At 34.3% G+C, this 18,509-nt stretch overlaps 1 protein-coding gene across 3 annotated transcripts; it reads left to right on the top strand.

Annotated features, from left to right (window-relative positions):
- Positions 1-68: 68 nt before the first annotated feature.
- Positions 69-16,519, top strand: LOC113229468 (ribosomal protein S6 kinase 2 beta). Of its 3 annotated transcripts, none has more exons than XM_026463063.1 (14): positions 69-259; positions 909-1,181; positions 1,418-1,603; positions 2,651-2,935; positions 3,033-3,187; positions 3,269-3,356; positions 4,164-4,294; positions 8,831-8,986; positions 9,948-10,085; positions 12,466-12,672; positions 13,050-13,249; positions 14,425-14,522; positions 15,529-15,756; positions 16,092-16,519. In XM_026463063.1, the coding sequence occupies exons 1-14, from the start codon at positions 203-205 to the stop codon at positions 16,200-16,202; spliced, it is 2,313 nt and encodes a 770-aa protein (XP_026318848.1). In that variant the 5' UTR covers positions 69-202; the 3' UTR covers positions 16,203-16,519. The 3 variants fall into 3 exon arrangements, with proteins under 3 accessions (XP_026318848.1, XP_026318849.1, XP_026318850.1); XM_026463064.1 differs by lacking the exon at positions 69-259 and adding an exon at positions 389-491; XM_026463065.1 differs by lacking the exon at positions 69-259 and adding an exon at positions 397-433.
- Positions 16,520-18,509: the final 1,990 nt, after the last annotated feature.

The raw sequence follows: 18,509 nt of genomic DNA, 5'->3' as shown, positions 1-18,509 counted from the left end.
ATACGCAGCAGGCGCATATTGACGTTCAAATTCAACCTTCGAGCTCGAGCTTGCTTGCTTGCTTCCAGCCGTGTTAATCGTACTTACAATACGTATTTTTACGAGAAATATTAAAATGGTGTACTGCACTGTGGTTTAGTATAATTAAATTTACAAGCTTAGAATATTTCTCATTGCATGTTGTATTTGTGAATTGGAAGCTATGCCGCTGGCAAATACCTCGGACCCTTGGCGTATGCAGAATGTCGGAGACAGCACGGTATGTATTTGTTTGCGTTGGTATTGGATTTTCCTCATGCGATTACTCATTCTTGTTAATAACTCTGCGCTGTCAACAAGTTACCTAGTATTAATTCTTTGGCGCAAAGTGAATAGTAGAAAGAACTTAAACGCCCCCCGCCCAAATTTCTACCCCTGTGAAATTTGCATAATAGTAAGCTAGTTAATTTATTTTACTCATCAGATACCCTGCTGTGCTAACAGGTTTTAAAGTAAGTTTGTTTGGTGGTCTCACGTTACTTAGATATTTCGTGTTACACTTCTTTTTAATAATATCTAAGTGTACATTTTTCCAAGGACGTCATCCCTTACGATTAAACACCTACGTCGGCATGTCATCCTTTTACATGTTTAAGTACAGAATACGTAAAAGTACATTCAACTGGGAATTAGTTTAAGGCCTTGGATGTAGTTCATACCCCAATTGTTAACTATAGTTGTGGAGTATGAGTAGCAGCGGAGCCTAGATGAATACCTGGAAGACTTGTTGAATATAGATAATGTAGAAATAATGTGTAACATTTTTATCTGTAGTTTCTAAATGTATTTAGTTACTGTTAATTGTAAGATAAACATGTCTAAAAAGTAAAGTAAAAATTACAAAAACTTTATATGCTTCTTTTTCATAGCGTGGTAACGGAAGTCAACCAGCAAACAGCCTACCAATGGTTGTGGAAAATGCAGAATCCCGGCAAGCGTCGACAACTGAGAGTTTGGAGGCCGGAGGAGACACTAACTATGAAAGAGAAGTTGAACTACAGGATGTTGTTAAGGAAGGGCATGAGAAGGCTGATCCGTCACAATTTGAATTACTCAAGGTGCTTGGAGAGGGGTCCTTTGGAAAAGTTTTTTTAGTACGAAAAGTTGTTGGTGCTGATGCTGGCACATTATACGCTATGAAGGTTGGTAGTCATGTAATTTATAGATAATATATCAATGATAAAGAGACAATTACTAGAACATACAAACACATTTACACAGGAAATAAGAAATAAAACATCTAGAAGTTGCAAATTAGTATTATTAATAATTTTAATAATCACAAGTCATGTTTATACTAAATACATATTATTATAGACAATGTTTTGTTATTTATTTATTACATGCACATTTTATCATAGAAAATAATTCATTTCAGGTACTTAAAAAAGCGACACTAAAAGTAAGAGACAGAGAACGTACCAAGATGGAAAGAAATATCTTAGTAGAAATGGGCCATCCATTTATCGTTAAATTACACTATGCGTTCCAAACTGCCGGTAAATTATATTTAATATTGGACTTTCTGCGTGGTGGAGATTTGTTTTCACGACTAAGCAAAGAGGTAAATCATCGCAATAATTAGGCTTAATATTTTCCTAGTAATGTGGTGATGATAATATTTTATGTAATAATTGCTGCTCATAATAAGATAAAAATGCGATTTATTGCTATGAATACTAACGTCTTATGAAAACTTTTATTACAAATACTTTTATCTATTTCAAAAGTAATATCTATTGTTCACCACACATATTAGTGATTTATGCAATGGCTCTAGCGTATTATGCATAATGCAGAGTATATTTTTTTAATGGGACAAAATAGGGAAATCCGAAACCATAGAAGATACAAGGAAACTGTCTTAGAAACCATTAAGTATTTTTTTGTGAAAACAATTTTGACATAGTTAGTTTTTTGGTCAAGCGTGAGTTGTCCATAAAAATGAACAAAATTTATCAAAATTTTTTTAGTGCTGATTGACTCAGTTTCATAAAGGGATCATTTCATTGTATAGGACGACAAAAACTGGGACGACAGAAGTCAGTCAAATGTCATAAAATAGTTTTTCATTGAAAATGAATAAAATTGACTTTTTTTAACACTGATAGACTCATTTTCTTATAAGAATGATTTTATTGTATTGTAAGAAAAGAATCGGGACAGCAGAAGTTGGTCAAATTTCATAAAATGTTATTCATTCATCACCAATAATTCATTATCTATGTAGTTTTTTTTTTATTTAATTTGACCAACTTTTATCCTGTCCTGATTTTTTCATCCCATACAATGAAATGACCTTCATAAAACTGAATCAATCAGCCTAAACAATTTTTGTTCAAGTTATTCATTTTTATGGACAACTTACATTTGATCAAAAAATTGACTATACCAAAATTGTTTTCACAACAAAAAGACTTAATGATTCGTAAGACACTTTCCCTGTATCTGCTATGGTTTGGGATTACCCCATACTGTCTCATTTAAAAAAAAACACAAAACACCATCCATTACTATTATTAGAAAATGTATACATTGGACCACACATGACTAATTTTACTTTATTCACTGAACTGAAATTATATATACTGACATTATACACATCTTTCAGGTTATGTTTACTGAAGAGGATGTAAAGTTTTACTTAGCAGAGCTAGCATTAGCTTTAGAACATGTCCACAAATTGGGAATCATATACAGGGATCTCAAACCTGAGAATATTTTGTTAGATGCTGATGGTCACATTGCACTCACTGATTTTGGCTTATCTAAGCTACCACCAAGTAGTGATAAGGCTTATAGTTTCTGTGGCACAGTGGAGTATATGGCACCAGAAGTTGTTAATAGGAGAGGGCATACTTTTGCAGCTGACTGGTGGTCTTTTGGTGTACTTATGGTAAGACTACAGTATTCAACTGGACTTTCTTTTTACATCTGCCAATATCATACATATCATGGAGATATGGTAATTAAAATTTATTTTCGTATTCCAGTTTGAAATGCTCACTGGAAATTTACCATTCCATGGCTCTACAAGACACGAAACAATGACTCAAATTCTAAAAGCCAAACTGGGTATGCCGTCTAATCTTAGTGAGGAAGCACAGTCTTTACTTCGAGCGTTGTTCAAAAGGAATCCGCAAAATAGGTATATTTTTAGATGTTTCTTTGTTTAAAGGAAAACAGTCTAATGTTTGAACTATTTATTTATTTATTTTGTATTTTCTAGATTGGGTGCTGGTCCTAATGGTATAGAAGACATAAAGAGTCACGAATTCTTTGCAAGTATAGAATGGGACGCACTATTGCGAAAAGAGGTATCATGACAGTTTTCAAATTTCATCTTGATTTAATTTTTTACTCAGTCTTAACAGTTGCAGTCTCAAATTTCCTCTGTTTTCTATACAGCTGTCTACATCTTTTAAATGCTGTAAAGAACACAAAAATCAAAGCATTTTCTGTACTCTCGTAGAAAACTTCCGACTTTATCTCTACCAACTGGATTGAGCAGGAAATTCTTCCTTTTTTAACCGACTTTAGAAAAGGGGCTTCTCAATGCCACCTTTTTTATTGTCTATTTTACGCGATTACTTTGTGAACCAATTTTGATGATTCTTTTTTTTTGTTGAAACCCCTTAGTATTGGTCCCATTTAAAATATTCCATCTCCAAGCAAACTGTGGCAAAATAAGGGATGAATCTGATTTCGCGCAATTCACGGTAACCTATTTCAATAAAGCTTGGCAAATAGATGTAATACTTTTGAGACCGGTTTTTTTTAAAGTTATAATTATTTTTAATTTTAACTCCATCTGTGACTGATCACAGAACGTGCCTGAACAGTAAACAGGCGCGATGGGTCAGTTCACTGTAATATATTTTTAATTAATTAAATTTGTTTGATTACCATTTAATGAAATGAAACTATTTTTCCGGATTTAAATCGCGTATATACGGGTGACAATCAACCGTGACCATGGGACCTGTAAAGGGCCCGAAACGTTAGTTTGTTGGAAAAAACAAATAAACGCGACTTAGATCCCGAAAAATAGTTTCATTTCCTATGTCTAACAATTGCGAAAACCTAAGAACTCGATGTACCATTTAATGAATTTACGTTTGTAGGTGGTCCCGCCGTTCAGGCCTGCGGTGTCCAGAGCTGATGATGCGTTTTATTTCGACTCCGAGTTTACGTGTCGTACTCCGAGAGATTCGCCAGGAGTACCTGCTTCGGCCAATGCACATGAACTTTTCAGGTTCGTACATTCGTGTATCTGTACTTTACGTCGTGAATGTTACAGTTACAGTAATAGTAGTTTAGTAATGAATTTAAGTTTCGTAACCTATCTTCCAAATCTTAGAAAATGGGACTCGACAACTTGGCTCCACATTCTGGAGAGAATACATTTGTATAATGGGGCAGTTGCCCATCAACACGTTGATGTATACATAGGGCGCACTATATGTTTCCGGAATTGGCCACTTACATAAACAATATTTAAAAAGTAATTACAACATTTGAAAATGGAACTCTTTGGCTGTGGAATACAATTTGTTTCATCTGACTATCACTTGTTTTTACATTATGGCATCATTTTAGAAATTGGTTGTCTACATCACCATGGATTTATTTCGTGAAAATTTTCGTAGTATGATTTTTTAAGAGTCGTATTCCAGGACTCTACTCAATGCTCAAGTCAGGATTTGAGCAGACTTGAGTATGATTTCAAGCACTGGAAATACGACCCTAATGGCAAGGATTTGAGGATAATTTTCAGTGCTCATTGCAATACTCAAGTCCTGACTTGAGTATTGAGTAGAGTTTTGGAATACGACTCTCAGTGCAATTTAACAGCTCAGCGGAGCTTCGTTTGGCTTCAAACTACTTTTGGCGATGAAGCACCATGCAATACGACTATTTATAGCTGCTTGGCAGAATTCAAATCCGGTCGTGTGAATCTCTGTGACGAATTTCATAACGTTTGACGTCCACTGCTATGAACAACAAAATCATCCATGCTGTGCGCCGTATGATCAAAACAGACAGGATTGTGACATACCATGAGATTCGGGCATCTTTAGGCATAGACATGAGTCAAATATCATCTTGCACCACGATAATGCCAGTTCTCACACGGCCAGACAGACAAGTGAATTTTTGAAGGTGAACAACGTTGACCTTATGAGCCATCCCGCGTACAGTCCCGAACCGGACACCTTGTGACTTTTATTTATTTCCAAAAATTAAGAACCAGTTACGCGGTCAGCAATTTTTATCACCTGAAGAGGCTGTCGAAGAGTATGAAAAATATGTTTCAGAGTTTCTCATGGAGGAGTGGATTAATTGTTTCCAAAATTGGTTCAATCATATGAAAAAGTGCATTAACGCTAATATTTTGAGAAGCAATAAATTCATTTCTGACCATTTATAATATTTTTTTCTTATTCATTCCGGAAACTTATAGTGCGCTCCACGTATAGGCTTCCTATTTTCTTTTTCTTTACCACAGTAAACGATTTAGCCACGTTCGCGGTATTGCCTAATCACTTGCCATTGTTATTGCTATATATTTTTATTTTATTTTATGAAGAATGTGAAATGTATCACGTGTAATGTACGTACGTACTATTTTAAGCTTATTAACCTATACTATACATGTGAATTGCAATAAATGAATATGAAACATTACCTAAGAATCTTATACATCTATAGAATTGGCGCTATAATAATGAATACACGACATACATAGATCAAGAAATTACGTCACCATCATTATCATTATGTCGTATATCGAATACGCATTGTATCATGGCACGTGTACAGTTGCAGTCGAATTTGTAAATATTTAACCCTGTCATGTTTAAGTATATTTGTCTGTTTTTATTATCAACCTCTAATATTGTATTGGTTGTGTGATCCACTCAGACTTACTTGTATTAAATTTTACTTCAAGGAATTTTTCGAACATTATTTGAATTAGAAACTTACATTGTTAATAGATATGTTAATAAAAGAGCACATATTATACAGTGTAAACCTAGCAGTAATATAATACTAACAAAGTGTAAAGTTTTCTGATGTAAGTTTCAGCTGAAGTTGGAATCAATAACCTTCTGCTTGTAATGCAAGTGTCAAGCCTTGAATGGGCTATCAGCTATGAATGTTATCTCTTTACACTATGAGTTTGTGAGTTATCTATCAAGCTAAAACCATGCTCAACTACTTTGACTATCATTCATTTTGAATATATACAGTGTTATTTCTAAAATACTAACAACCTCGCAGGTCTATATTACAAACAATAAATTTCGTTCCATGTCTTTTTACAAAACATAATAAATTTATCAAAAATATTTTTTTTTATGATACCAAGTGACAGGACGAACAAATGGTGCGCCTGATGTAAAAGTGACACGCCCGTCCATAGCAGTTGCAGTGCCGCTCAGAGATGATAAATGATCATTTTAAATTTGCAAAAGCAGCAGGCGAAAAATTTAGACGGTAAAATCTTTTTAATGATTGACTTGATCTGAAAACATGTTCGTAAGCGCAAGCAAACTGGCTTGTGGAACTCGCTCGCCTCGTGCTGCTTTTTCTTATACTAACCTAATCTAACCTACGGAATGGAGGGCGCAACCAAGCAACCAAGATTTATTAGGAGATCAATATCAAAAGATATACTGGTCCTTCATGAATCATATCGATCGTTAAAAGAAAAGACCAATAATAAAAAAGAGGATCAAATATTGTTTTTGAATACCAAATATTAATTTAATATGCTTAAACATGATGATATTGTTACCTTGAATGCAGTTCATTTATAATTTATCCGTAGATCAACTAAAATAGACGGAACAATTAATATATTGTATATATGAAACATACAAGAAATATGTTTATTTAAAAAATGTGCATATTTACAATAGATCAATTATATCTTTGAGGATCAAATTAATAATATTATCCCTTTTAGAAATAACCGTTAACTGGTATTTAAATTTAACTGTAGGTGCATTAAAACGTAATTGGCAATTTCCTTTGTATGATGGAAAAGCTGTGTTATCTTAAAATCACATGTTTCCTCAATTATTATATAAACTTGTGTAATGACCTTACTCATCCTAGAAGATTAAAGATAAGATAAAATTGTAACGTGATATCAGGACGTTTTTAATTGCAAACAATTCCTATTTCACTAGTTGGTTATAATTATTACTCCGAAGATCGAACACTTAGATAAAATTCCTTCGGTCCGGCTGGATTCGACTCAACGTCTTCCAGCAAACCGTGGCAGACGCCATGCCATCTAAGCCACGGAACAAACTAGCCGACCCTTACAAGTTTTTTTGTGTGCAGATCTTTGTTTTTAGTTTTTAACCAATTTTTGCCGTAGCGCCATCGGTGAGAAATCTCGTATCACTTTAGTTGGATTTTTAGAGATAATAAACTAAAGTTTACTGAATTACTAGTTTTTGATGAATAAAACTAGTGTTGTCTTAACGGATAAACTTCACTGACTCATCTAGTAGGTGATTAAATCTAGGTAGGATTTAATAACAGAAAGATTATAGAAGTATAAGACTTCATTCCTTCGATCTGACAGGACTCTTAACTGTATATTTTTTGCCAATCTAGGACAATCGCTCTACCAACTGAGCCAGAGATCGAGTCAGCGGACCTCACGAATTTCTATGTGTTTGTTGCAGATCTTAAGTTTATGGTTTTTTAAATGCCTTTTTGCCCTGAATAGACAGGATCGAGTCCTGTTAAATCGAAGGAATTTCTCTTTGTGTTCAATCTTTGTTATTAATAATCATAAGAAACTAGTGGCTTAATTTCACAAAAATATAAATGAATATCATGAATATCAAAAACAAATGAACCCCGACACCGATATACCGAAGAACGGAGCGGACGCCTCAGATAATTTAAATTTCAATTATCAACTAGAACACTTACATAACAGAATTGAAAAAAATTAAATATATAACAAAACTTTGCATAAGATAATAACAAATGTATATTAATATAGTATACATATATATTTCTAGTATCTAATCTATAATCTAAATATATAATAAGTACAATCAAGTATCACAGTGTTTCCCAAACATTGTTCTGCCACGGCCCGGTAATTTTCTTCGTGACCCACTCAATACTTTTAAACCCAAGCTGGTTAGGTACATTAAGTAAAATAATACACATATATGGTTAGTATAAAAGATGTTGCTAATATAATATAAATAATATAAAAAATTAAGAAATTTTAATTTACAAATCTGTAAGCACTGAATTGTACACTTACAATAAATTTTCTGCCTTTTGGTGTACATTTCATCGACACTTTGCTTAAAAGTGAAAAAAAAAAAACTTAAAAATAATAACGCACACACTCAACATAGCCCCGCACTACGGATACCCTGTGTCGCGGATGCCATGGACACACACATAGACGACCACAAATTACAACCAAACTCACGAGAGAAATAAATGTAGACCATTTAAATATTTCTCCCGGTCCGAGAATCGAACCTGGGACCTTTGCGTAGCGGTCCGGCATGGTAACCGTTCGGCCACGAGAGGCATTTAAAAAGATTCGCCATTATTGCCACATTTGGCAGATGGGTCGCATTTTCAGGAAAGTTATAATCTACACATAGTGGTACGCTTTTGTCCATTTACTAGTTTTATAGCTTAGTCGCTGTCTGCGACACCAGAAAAATATCAGAGTTGTTATTAGTGTAATGTAATGCTCGGCTTCAATAATAACTTATGTGTATATTTTTTCCAGGGGTTTCAGTTTCGTAGCTCCGTGCTTACTCAGCGATGACAATAACAAAACTGTTACAAACCAGAATCAAAACCATGTGACGCAAAACAATAAATCTTCCGCAGAAGAATTCTGGTCGGGCTTCGTCAATAGGAATCGTTTTTTTGACGAGTATAGGTAAGTTGCTAATATATTTACCCGAGAGACCTCTCTATACAACGTGATGTATAATTTGGCATTGTTTTATTGTTGTTATGTTTATTTTCAATACAGGAAAAATAGGGATATCTTTAAAACTTATTATTAAAACTCATAACCGTATTATTACAGTATTACCCTTATATTTGGCATTTGGTGTTCCGATGCAATTTGTCGATAACGCAAATCAACTTTAATTGGAACATGGTAGAGACTAAGACTAATTGTAGATCTTAGTGATCTTAACCCTTTTATGGACAGTAACAGCGTTTTACCGTAAAATTTAATATTAGAATATGATAGCACGGTGTACTCCGTTTCGGTATGGGGATGTGAAAAAACCAACTACGGGCTTTACAGTGTGATTTCCAAGTGATTTCTGTGTAGTTGCCGCTTACATCTTTCCCATAGAGAAGTATCAACAACGTACTGACAAAATTCAATGATTTATATGCATCGAACATTTTATATGGAATCAATGTAATCAGTACGGACGGCAAGGAAAGTATTTATTTATTAAATTATTTATTGCACAGGAAAACACAAATGACATTTAGTAAAACTGAAAACAAAAACAAAAGGTACTGCTTATTTCTTAAAGGAATTTCTTCCTGTAGACAAAAATACAGGACACAATAGTTACAATAATGGGTTTACGTGCACAACAAAACAAAATTAAATTATGTGATAAAATAATAAAAATAAACAATAGCAAAAATATTAAATTACTACAATCTATAGTCAGATAAATACATATTTCATATTATAATATCTGTAAAATTGATGGAACAGGAGGATAAATAGTACTGTTTAAGCACTATCCAGGAAAGGGTTAAGGACTTCTATTGCAAATGATATTTTGAAAAAGGAGATGATATAATCTGGTCCGATGCCCGTTTTATTGCAAAGGAGTTCCTATTAATAGTTATAAATATTACAGGTTAATGGGGGAATTGGGAACTGGTTCGTTCTCTGTCGTTCGCCTCTGCGAACATAAAACTTCCAGAGTTCAGTACGCTGCAAAGATCATGGATAAGCTTCAATATGATCCTAGGGAAGAAATTGAAATACTGTTAAGGTAAGTAGGTTTCAAACCAAACGGTTGTTCAATCCATTTGAAAGGTGACTCTAGAATCCAGTGAGCATAAATAATACTAGAGAAGCAATGTCCTAGAAACAGTTGTCTAAAATGTGGGACCACTTTTCAAATTTAAAGACTAGCTTTGAAACTGATTGAAATTTCAAAGAAAAACATATTTGTCTCGTTTTTTCTAATATCAAACCTATTATGTCAAAATGAAATAGTCATAGTGTATTAAGGGATACGACCAGTGTTACCGGTTTAGAAATAACTTTCTCTAATTTCGTGTAGCCTCACTGGTGGAAAGAGATAGTGGAGATAGATAGTAATCAGAAATGGAATGAACGAGTGTGTGAAATATACATGAAAATGTATGATCTTAAGAGTCCACGCTTGAAATTCATATTTCTTTGAAATAAATTGTAAATATGAAGAGATGACTTTCTAATTTAAGGAATTACTTGCTTTTCTCGTATTTTTTATTTATTGGATAAAGGTGATAAAAATACTGTCTTCCGACACAGTTTCTGCTTCTATTTAATGAAAACAAATTTATAAAAGAGTAGGTATTACAAATTACTTGATACACAAACATTTAACTATAGTTTATTACAAATTATTAAACGCCACTGTGCATCATTAGCTTGTTGTACAATTGCCTTGTGTTTTGTTACTTAAAGTATCTTTTCGTAAAAGTCGTAAAATTTTTATCCACTCCGCTCTGCGCATTTGATTTTTAAGTATCCTGGGAAACAAACAAAATATCATTTTTAATAGTATTACATGTTAATAGTATTACACTTTACGTTAAAACGTTACAACGAATAAACCTGAATTAGTAACTTCAAAAAAGTTAACTCCCAGTATTATTTTATTATTATTACTGGCAACATTGATGTTTAAAATAAGTTTATTTCATTTTTATTTACAACAACCCAAACAAACAAAAGCAAACTTACCTGTGGAAAGTAGCCTGAGCAATTTTATGATCACTTTCGAACCGAGAATTGGAAATTTTAATTACATATTTCATTGTTTTTGATACTTTTTTGTCACGTCTCGGTGACGTTGTAATCACTTACAGTTGTCTACAGGCAACAATGCCCTGGGTACCGCTTGGAGGCGCAGATTGCGCATCTATTGTTTACAAGTAATATAGTTTGGTCGGTAGTCTGTGAGGGATTTTACAGGAAAAGATTTTTGGTCGGTGACGACTGTAATGAACAAACAATGTAGAAAAGTTGACTTACTCGTAGATCGGGTGGAAGAATGGGTTAGAGCAGGGGTTCCCAAACTTATTTTGTCTACTTCCATTGTGTGCCACTACTGCCAATGTATTTTGTCAACGCTTAGATCGCAAATGCGGAACGGTGGTGCGTTCAAGATTTGGGCGTACTTAAGACGCAATGTCATCGTTGCGAACTTGTGGCCTTAGTTGAAATTTGTCCCTTTAAGAAGAGGGTTACCACCGTCTGCCGCTTTAGCCCAATGTGGATTGGGAATTTCAAAGATATTTGTGAACCTTCACCCATATGTAGGTATTACTGCGATATTTCTATTAATACATGTGATAATTAGTGAACACTCGTTCATACATCGTGGTATTATGTTATGTTTTGTTCTATATAGAGCTGTATACGGCTCACTGCTGGCACGGGTATCCCAGATTTGTTGACATTTTTCGGCTTACAAGAATAAACAGACTTTTCGTGGAAAAATTTTGTCGAGTTTAAACAAACTTCTGCAATAAATAAATATAGACTAGGAATGTTAGCTATTCGGAGTTTTCCGTTTAATCGATTTTTGCTCATATCATTTGTTGTTTGTATTTATATCAATTGTCTGTTGTAGTAGTATTTCGGTAACTTTAATTTGATAGCTCTGTAAATGGTTTATTGTGTAGGTAAATAACTTTTACACCGTCTATATTTGGTCGTATATTCTAATAAGATGAACTAAAATGCAGGAAATTATTTTTTTGTGAATATTATTTGTGGGTTTTTAACATATTTTACTGAAGTTTACTAACAATACTCATTGGTTTACCGGAGTTGACGAGTGTGCAGTTTACCATTGCCATATGCAGTGGTTTACCACAATTGACAATATACGGTAATTTACCATAGATGACAATACTTGTGATAATATTACAAAGGTCGAAAACTAAAAAAAAATCCCTTAATCCCGCTGGATTTGAACCAGCACCTTTAGCATACCGTACCTGATTTATAACACACTAGTGAAGTAATTTCACAAAAAAAATGGAATATCATGGTAGGAAAACATCGTGATATTCAATTATTCAATAAATTTATTAGTACAATATATTTGCGGGTCAAAAAAGTTTTCGATGTGTTCATGTCACAATTTCTTACAGGTACAGTCACCACCCGCATATAATAACGTTACGAGGCGTGTATGAAGAAGGCGGACGCATATTGGCAGTCACAGAACTGTGCCGTGGTGGAGAGCTCTTGGAGCACATTACGCAACGCCGTTATCTGCCTGAACACGAAGCTGCGCCTATTCTGCGCAATGTATTGCAAGCAGTACACTATTTGCACAGACATACAGTTGTGCACAGGTGTGCATTATTTAACACAACTTTTTTTGTATTATTGGTTAAAGGGAAGTAGTACATGCTTGTCCAATCTCACCTGATGATAAATGTCGATGTAGTCGAGGAGGAAACACGATTGCCTGGAAGATGCTTGTCGACTCTCACCTTTAAATTATTGTACTTTAATGCAATCGTTTATTGAACGACATTATAATTCGTATTTGCAATAATATGCTATTATGAACTTAATTTACATAGCTAGTGCACACACAAATTCGTATTTATTTTCAGGAATAACTATTTACATTTATTCTAAAAGTTTAATGAAATTCAGTAAAAAAATTATTTATTAGTTTTTTGTTTAATCATTTTGTAACAACAAACATTCTGAAATATTTCAGAGACATAAAACCATCGAATATTCTGTTCGCGACTGCTGAGAAGCGACCCGAAGATATTCGCTTAGTCGACTTCGGGCTGGCTAAGCAACTTCGGGCCGAGAACGGGCTTCTCATGACGCCCTGTTACACCGCCAATTTCGTCGCACCCGAAGTGCTTAAACGTGCGGGTTATGACGCCGCCTGTGACATATGGAGTTTAGGTATCTATGAAGCGAAGCGAAGAAAATGTCAAAATCACGCTCTAATTACTATATTATATACTGTTTACCAATAAGGATGAGTATTCAAATGCCATTAACGAATTTGCTCATTAAATACGTATAACCAAGTAAATACATTGTCATAATAATCATAATTTCGCATCATACAAATATCATATAATTTCTGCTATCTTTATACATGAAAGCATTGCACAAAAAAATACAGGAAATTTTGTTTAAAACTGAACTATACTAACGTGATCATTTTGCCATATTTATTTCCACTATAATCCCAAACGAAACCATAAAACAGTCCATTGAGCTTCTTGCTGCTGCATCCAAAGATTTATCTGACCCATTTATTTGAAAAACTGTTTAAAATCCTATTTATTGTTCCAAGACAAACTCGGGTTTCTTCGTTTAAGCTGGCTCTCAGAGTGTTTTATATCGGGGTTAACAATTTTGTTTATTATTTTAAAGCTTGTTAAGATTTTAAACTTATTACTACATAAGGAACAAAGCTAAGACAAGAAATAAAAAATATTAGAGCAATATAAAGAACGTTGCATCCAGTAATGTAGTGCCATCTTAGCTATTTCTGCCGACAAGTAGTAATGTTGTAATCATTATTGCGTTCCGGTTCTGAAGGATAAGGGTGCTGGTGAAATTACAGGCAAAAATGTATGGAAATATATGGAAAAAAAACTTGTCAACTTATGTCTCAGGTTAACGGGCGCGGTGGCAGTGCCCATCAGATCATTGCGATTTAAAGCGCAGAGTGACACTGCAACTGCGTGTCCATAACAGGCGTGCAGCTTAGTATTAGGTGCACGACTTTTTCGTTCCGCCACTTGGTATCATAAAAAAACAATCATCATCGGTTTAATGGACAATGAGCTTAACAGTCCAATGTAAACACTCATGGAGATGCATTTTCGGATTTGTTCTCTTGCCAGTTCCCTTCTCACGGTGCCTATGAATATACAGTGTGTTTTTTAATTGGGACAGTACGGGGAAATCCGAATCCATAGGAGATACAGGGAAACTGTCTTAGGAACCATTAGGTTTCTTTAATCAAAACAATTTTGACGTAGTAAATTTTTTGATTAAGCTTTAGTTGACATTATTTATTATGACAATATTTGTACGTTTTATAATTGAAGTCTTTTTTACAGGCGTTCTTGCGTACATCATGCTATCAGGTCGAACTCCCTTCGCGTCTACGGGAGATGACACGCCTGAAGCAATATTGGCCAGAATAGAGTCTGGAAAGGTAAATATCCCGACATGACATAATGACAGGGGTGTCGTATACCATCAGGCGCACGACTTGTTCGTCCCATCACTTAGTATATAGATTGATAATATTTTCATTTATATCTTTTATTCTGTATAGACCCTTAACAACAATTAATATTTGACCTTAGAGTATCTACTGTCTGTAGCATTCGAGCACTCTTTGTGAAAAAGTTCATCCAGGGAAGTACTGCCACCTTACCTATTTCTACCACCGTCAAATTATGTCTCAGGGTGACTGATGCAGTTTCAGTGCCCCTCAGAACTTTGCGATTTAAATCTCATGAGTGACCCTGCAACTGTTACGGATAGACGTGTCGCTTAACACTAGGCACACGACTTCTTCGTTCCGTCACCTACTGTTGTAAGTAAAGAATAACGGCTCTAGAGGTCGAAAAATACAACACGTTCTTCTACTTACATAATATTTACGAAATGAATAAATAATTTATTGTACTTCTCTTAATAATATATAATATCATTCATCATTATATCACTTGTTTCGTTTATTTGTTCTACTTAAGGGCATGAATTTCATTTTTTATGATACCAATTCATAGAATAATAAATACCCGAAGCACCTGAAATACCGAAAGTTGAAAATATACCGAATTTTCAACAGTTCGTGACGGTGTACGTATATGGAAGTAGACAATTGGAAACAATGTAAAATGTTGTAAAAAGAATGCTTTGCTTTGCTTGTGTTACTTTTTCTATTAATATTCTCTTTCGTTCTTAAGAGTTTTATTATTTCCTCGCTTTGAGAAAGGCCCTGTATATACCTTGGCGGGAACGGAGATTGGTCGCCTGACTGGTATAAATAATACAAAGTAACTCATACTCCTCCGGCAATCCTTTACTCTCGGATTTTTTAATAATTTACTATTTTCATAGCATTCATTGTGGTTACTGAAAAGTCCGATTTCCTATTGAGTACTTGAACTTTAATTTGATTGTAATCAAAATCTTGTATTACTATCTAGGTCGAGCTATCGAGCGGAATATGGCGCGGGGTGTCCAACGAGGCCAAAGGCTGCATTCGCCGTATGCTACAACTGGAACCAGCGCAGCGCCCGCGCGCCGCCGACCTCCTGCACGAGCCGTGGCTCAGCCACAGCGCCAATTCGCCCTTGCCAACTGTAGAACCTTTGGAAGATGATGCGCCGCCCCCAGCCGCTGATTTGAGACGAGCTGTAGATTTGACCTTCCAGGTATCGTGCAACAAGGTTTCTAGCGGCCGGTCACTCGATCATGCTTCCCTTCAAGTAAACTTGCACAAGCGAAATATTCTACTAACACTTCTATTTGTGCACAAGGCTTTATAAAGTAAAACGGTACACCGTACAAGTCGTTTACAAGATAAAACGTTCCTTCGTACTAATAATTTCAATACAAAAACTGCGCAAGTTTACTTGCGGTTAAGTTTACCCTTAAAGTCTCAGAGTCCAGTTTCCTCCTTCTTAATAACTATCGCTTCTAAATCAAACTTGTCGCTCTGTATCCAATTTTTGAATACATTTTAACCAGCAAATGTAAATCTTTCCAGGCAATGACATCTTCTCCCATGACGCCTCAAGTACTAGGCCCAGTGTCGCAGTCTACTCTTGCGCAGCGCCGCAGCAAGCCGCAGCGGCGGTTTCCCCCCACGCAACTCTGAACAACACAGGTATACGAACAAACATATTACGTAGAGCTTTGATACTGAACGAAGAACAGTACACGTAAATGTACGAATATATTCGACGATTCCTTTGTTGTTGACAGCGAAATGTAATTTGAACTTGGTTACTAAGTGCGTTTACACGAAACTGGAAGCTTTCATAAGTAGTCACTTAGCATTTTTATAAATACCAGACCGTTGTTAAGACATTCCATCTCTGGCATAATTATTAACATTGATAATATAGAGTACTTAATAAAATACGAAATAAAACTATTCTTCCGGATCTAAATCGCGATATTTTATTTACCTTCAGAGAGAGTTACGTCAAAAATGTTTATTGCTCCATTAGATAGAGAAAAATATAATCCACATCGTCTCCAATTCTTGTGACCCTATCTGCAATATTAGTCTATAGAATTACAAGAATTGGAGAGGATGTGGGTTATATTTTTCTGTGTCTAATGGAGCAATAAACGTTTTTGACCTAACTCCACTTATGTCATTCTTCCATGAGGGATGCGATATGTTCTTTGGTGAATTAAGAATTCCATTAAATTAACAGTTTTTGTAACTATGGTTCAGAATAACTGATTGATAACTATTATTATCTCAGTCAGCAGTGATCACGAGACTTGTAAACAGTCCGAAACGTTGGCTTCATTTGAAAAATAAATTTCGCGATTTAGACACGAAACAATAGTTTCATTTCCAATATTGATAATGGCAAACTGGAGAGAGTAAAACAAAATTGTCTTACATACTCTGCGGTGGAATTCGAGATCAAATATGTAAACAAAGGTGATACAAAACAAAAAACTATTTTACAAATAATGCAAATGTGATAAGGTCTAAAAAATGCATGACTTTTTATTTGATACTTTTGTGCATGTATATGCAAAGAGTTGTACTCTTTAAAGAGTGGATAATTTGGACCGTTCTTATCGCAAATGGCATAGAGTCAAATTTAAATCTTAAATATTAGGCTTAGGTACACGCTATTGACCCTGTACGAACAACATAGGTACTATCAAAACATTATTTTTTAAACACCCTTTTTAATTACATAAACTCATAGCTATAGATTCTTGTGCCAAAATTATTATTTATCCTAAGGCAATGTTTCGGGGATACACAATCTTTAGCTGTCCTTTTTATTTTTTTAAGTCTGTTTATTTAGGAACTTTTATTGGTTATTCTATAGCACATTTTTAAAACATTAAAGCTATGGAAATACTCAATGAAATAATCAATTAAACAGTAATGACATAAAGCAAAGAATAAAACACAATGTCACGAAAATATTTAGACAATATTTAAATGAGAGGTAATGACAATTGCAAAGGAACGTTATGGCAAGGAACCTCTTGCCAATGTCACATTGATATTGAGAACAGTGACCATTTGTGGCAGATTTCTGTCATTTGGGCAGTTTTAATTTTTATTCAAATTAAAGTTTTAATTTTAATTTTTTGCTGCAGAACATGATAAGTTATATTAAATATGGCAGGGAATATTCGGGAAGTTGTATATTATTTTTGGGAGCTTGTTATTTTCTGCTACTACGAACATACATCTGAAGCGAAATACAGGACAATGCTATAACTATAACCTATATCAATTTTTGTAACCCCAGCTTCTACAGGCTGTACTCAATTAGCTTTTTTTATGCTTTGATAATGAATCACAAGTATTGATAGGTCTCCTTAATGCGCCTCGTCAAAAATACTGGGTCGCAAAATACAGGGGATGTCGCCATCCTTCTTTTAAATAAAATTGCTTTGCCTCGATATAGAGGGATGTTATGACAAAAAACAATTCAAATTGCTTAACCCTACTGGATATTTATTTCATTATATTTATTAATTGAAACATCAGGCGCAGAAATTGAAAAAAAAAATTATGATTTATGCGATGTCACTTTGACAGTGATTGAGCGTTATTTGTTTACATTTGTGATCTCGAATTCCATCTCAGTTACAATGTCAAAGTTGTCTTCCTGCAAATATTATAGAGCTAGAACTTGTAAAATTTTGTGAATTTTTTGTTGCGTGCCCACCTATTTCTTTTAACTTTTGTAGTCCGCTTGTGCCATTGGATAGTTTTGCTTCTAAAATTAGTTTCTATTTTATTTATAATGTTTTAAAAATACAAGTATATTTTTAATATAAAAAAAATCGAAAATTGTATTATGAGATTTTATTTTTATACAGTATTACTCCTTCTTAGTGTGTTATTCATATCAAATAGATTCGTTTCATTTTTATTTTTGTAATCAAGATGGTGTTATATTTTTGTAAGTCA

This window comes from Hyposmocoma kahamanoa, unplaced genomic scaffold (genome assembly GCF_003589595.1).
Source record: "Hyposmocoma kahamanoa isolate Upper Pololo Valley unplaced genomic scaffold, ASM358959v1 62, whole genome shotgun sequence".
In the NCBI taxonomy this organism is placed as follows: domain Eukaryota; kingdom Metazoa; phylum Arthropoda; class Insecta; order Lepidoptera; family Cosmopterigidae; genus Hyposmocoma; species Hyposmocoma kahamanoa.
Note: the sequence above shows the minus strand (reverse complement) of the source record. Positions and strands in the feature narration are given on the sequence as shown.

Coding starts and splice junctions, on each gene's coding strand:
- LOC113229468 (XM_026463063.1), top strand. CDS start 203: ATGCCGCTGGCAAATACCTCGGACCCTTGGCGTATGCAGAATGTCGGA. Junction 260..908: donor AGAATGTCGGAGACAGCACG/GTATGTATTTGT, acceptor TCTTTTTCATAG/CGTGGTAACGGAAGTCAACC. Junction 10,086..12,465: donor GAAATTGAAATACTGTTAAG/GTAAGTAGGTTT, acceptor AATTTCTTACAG/GTACAGTCACCACCCGCATA.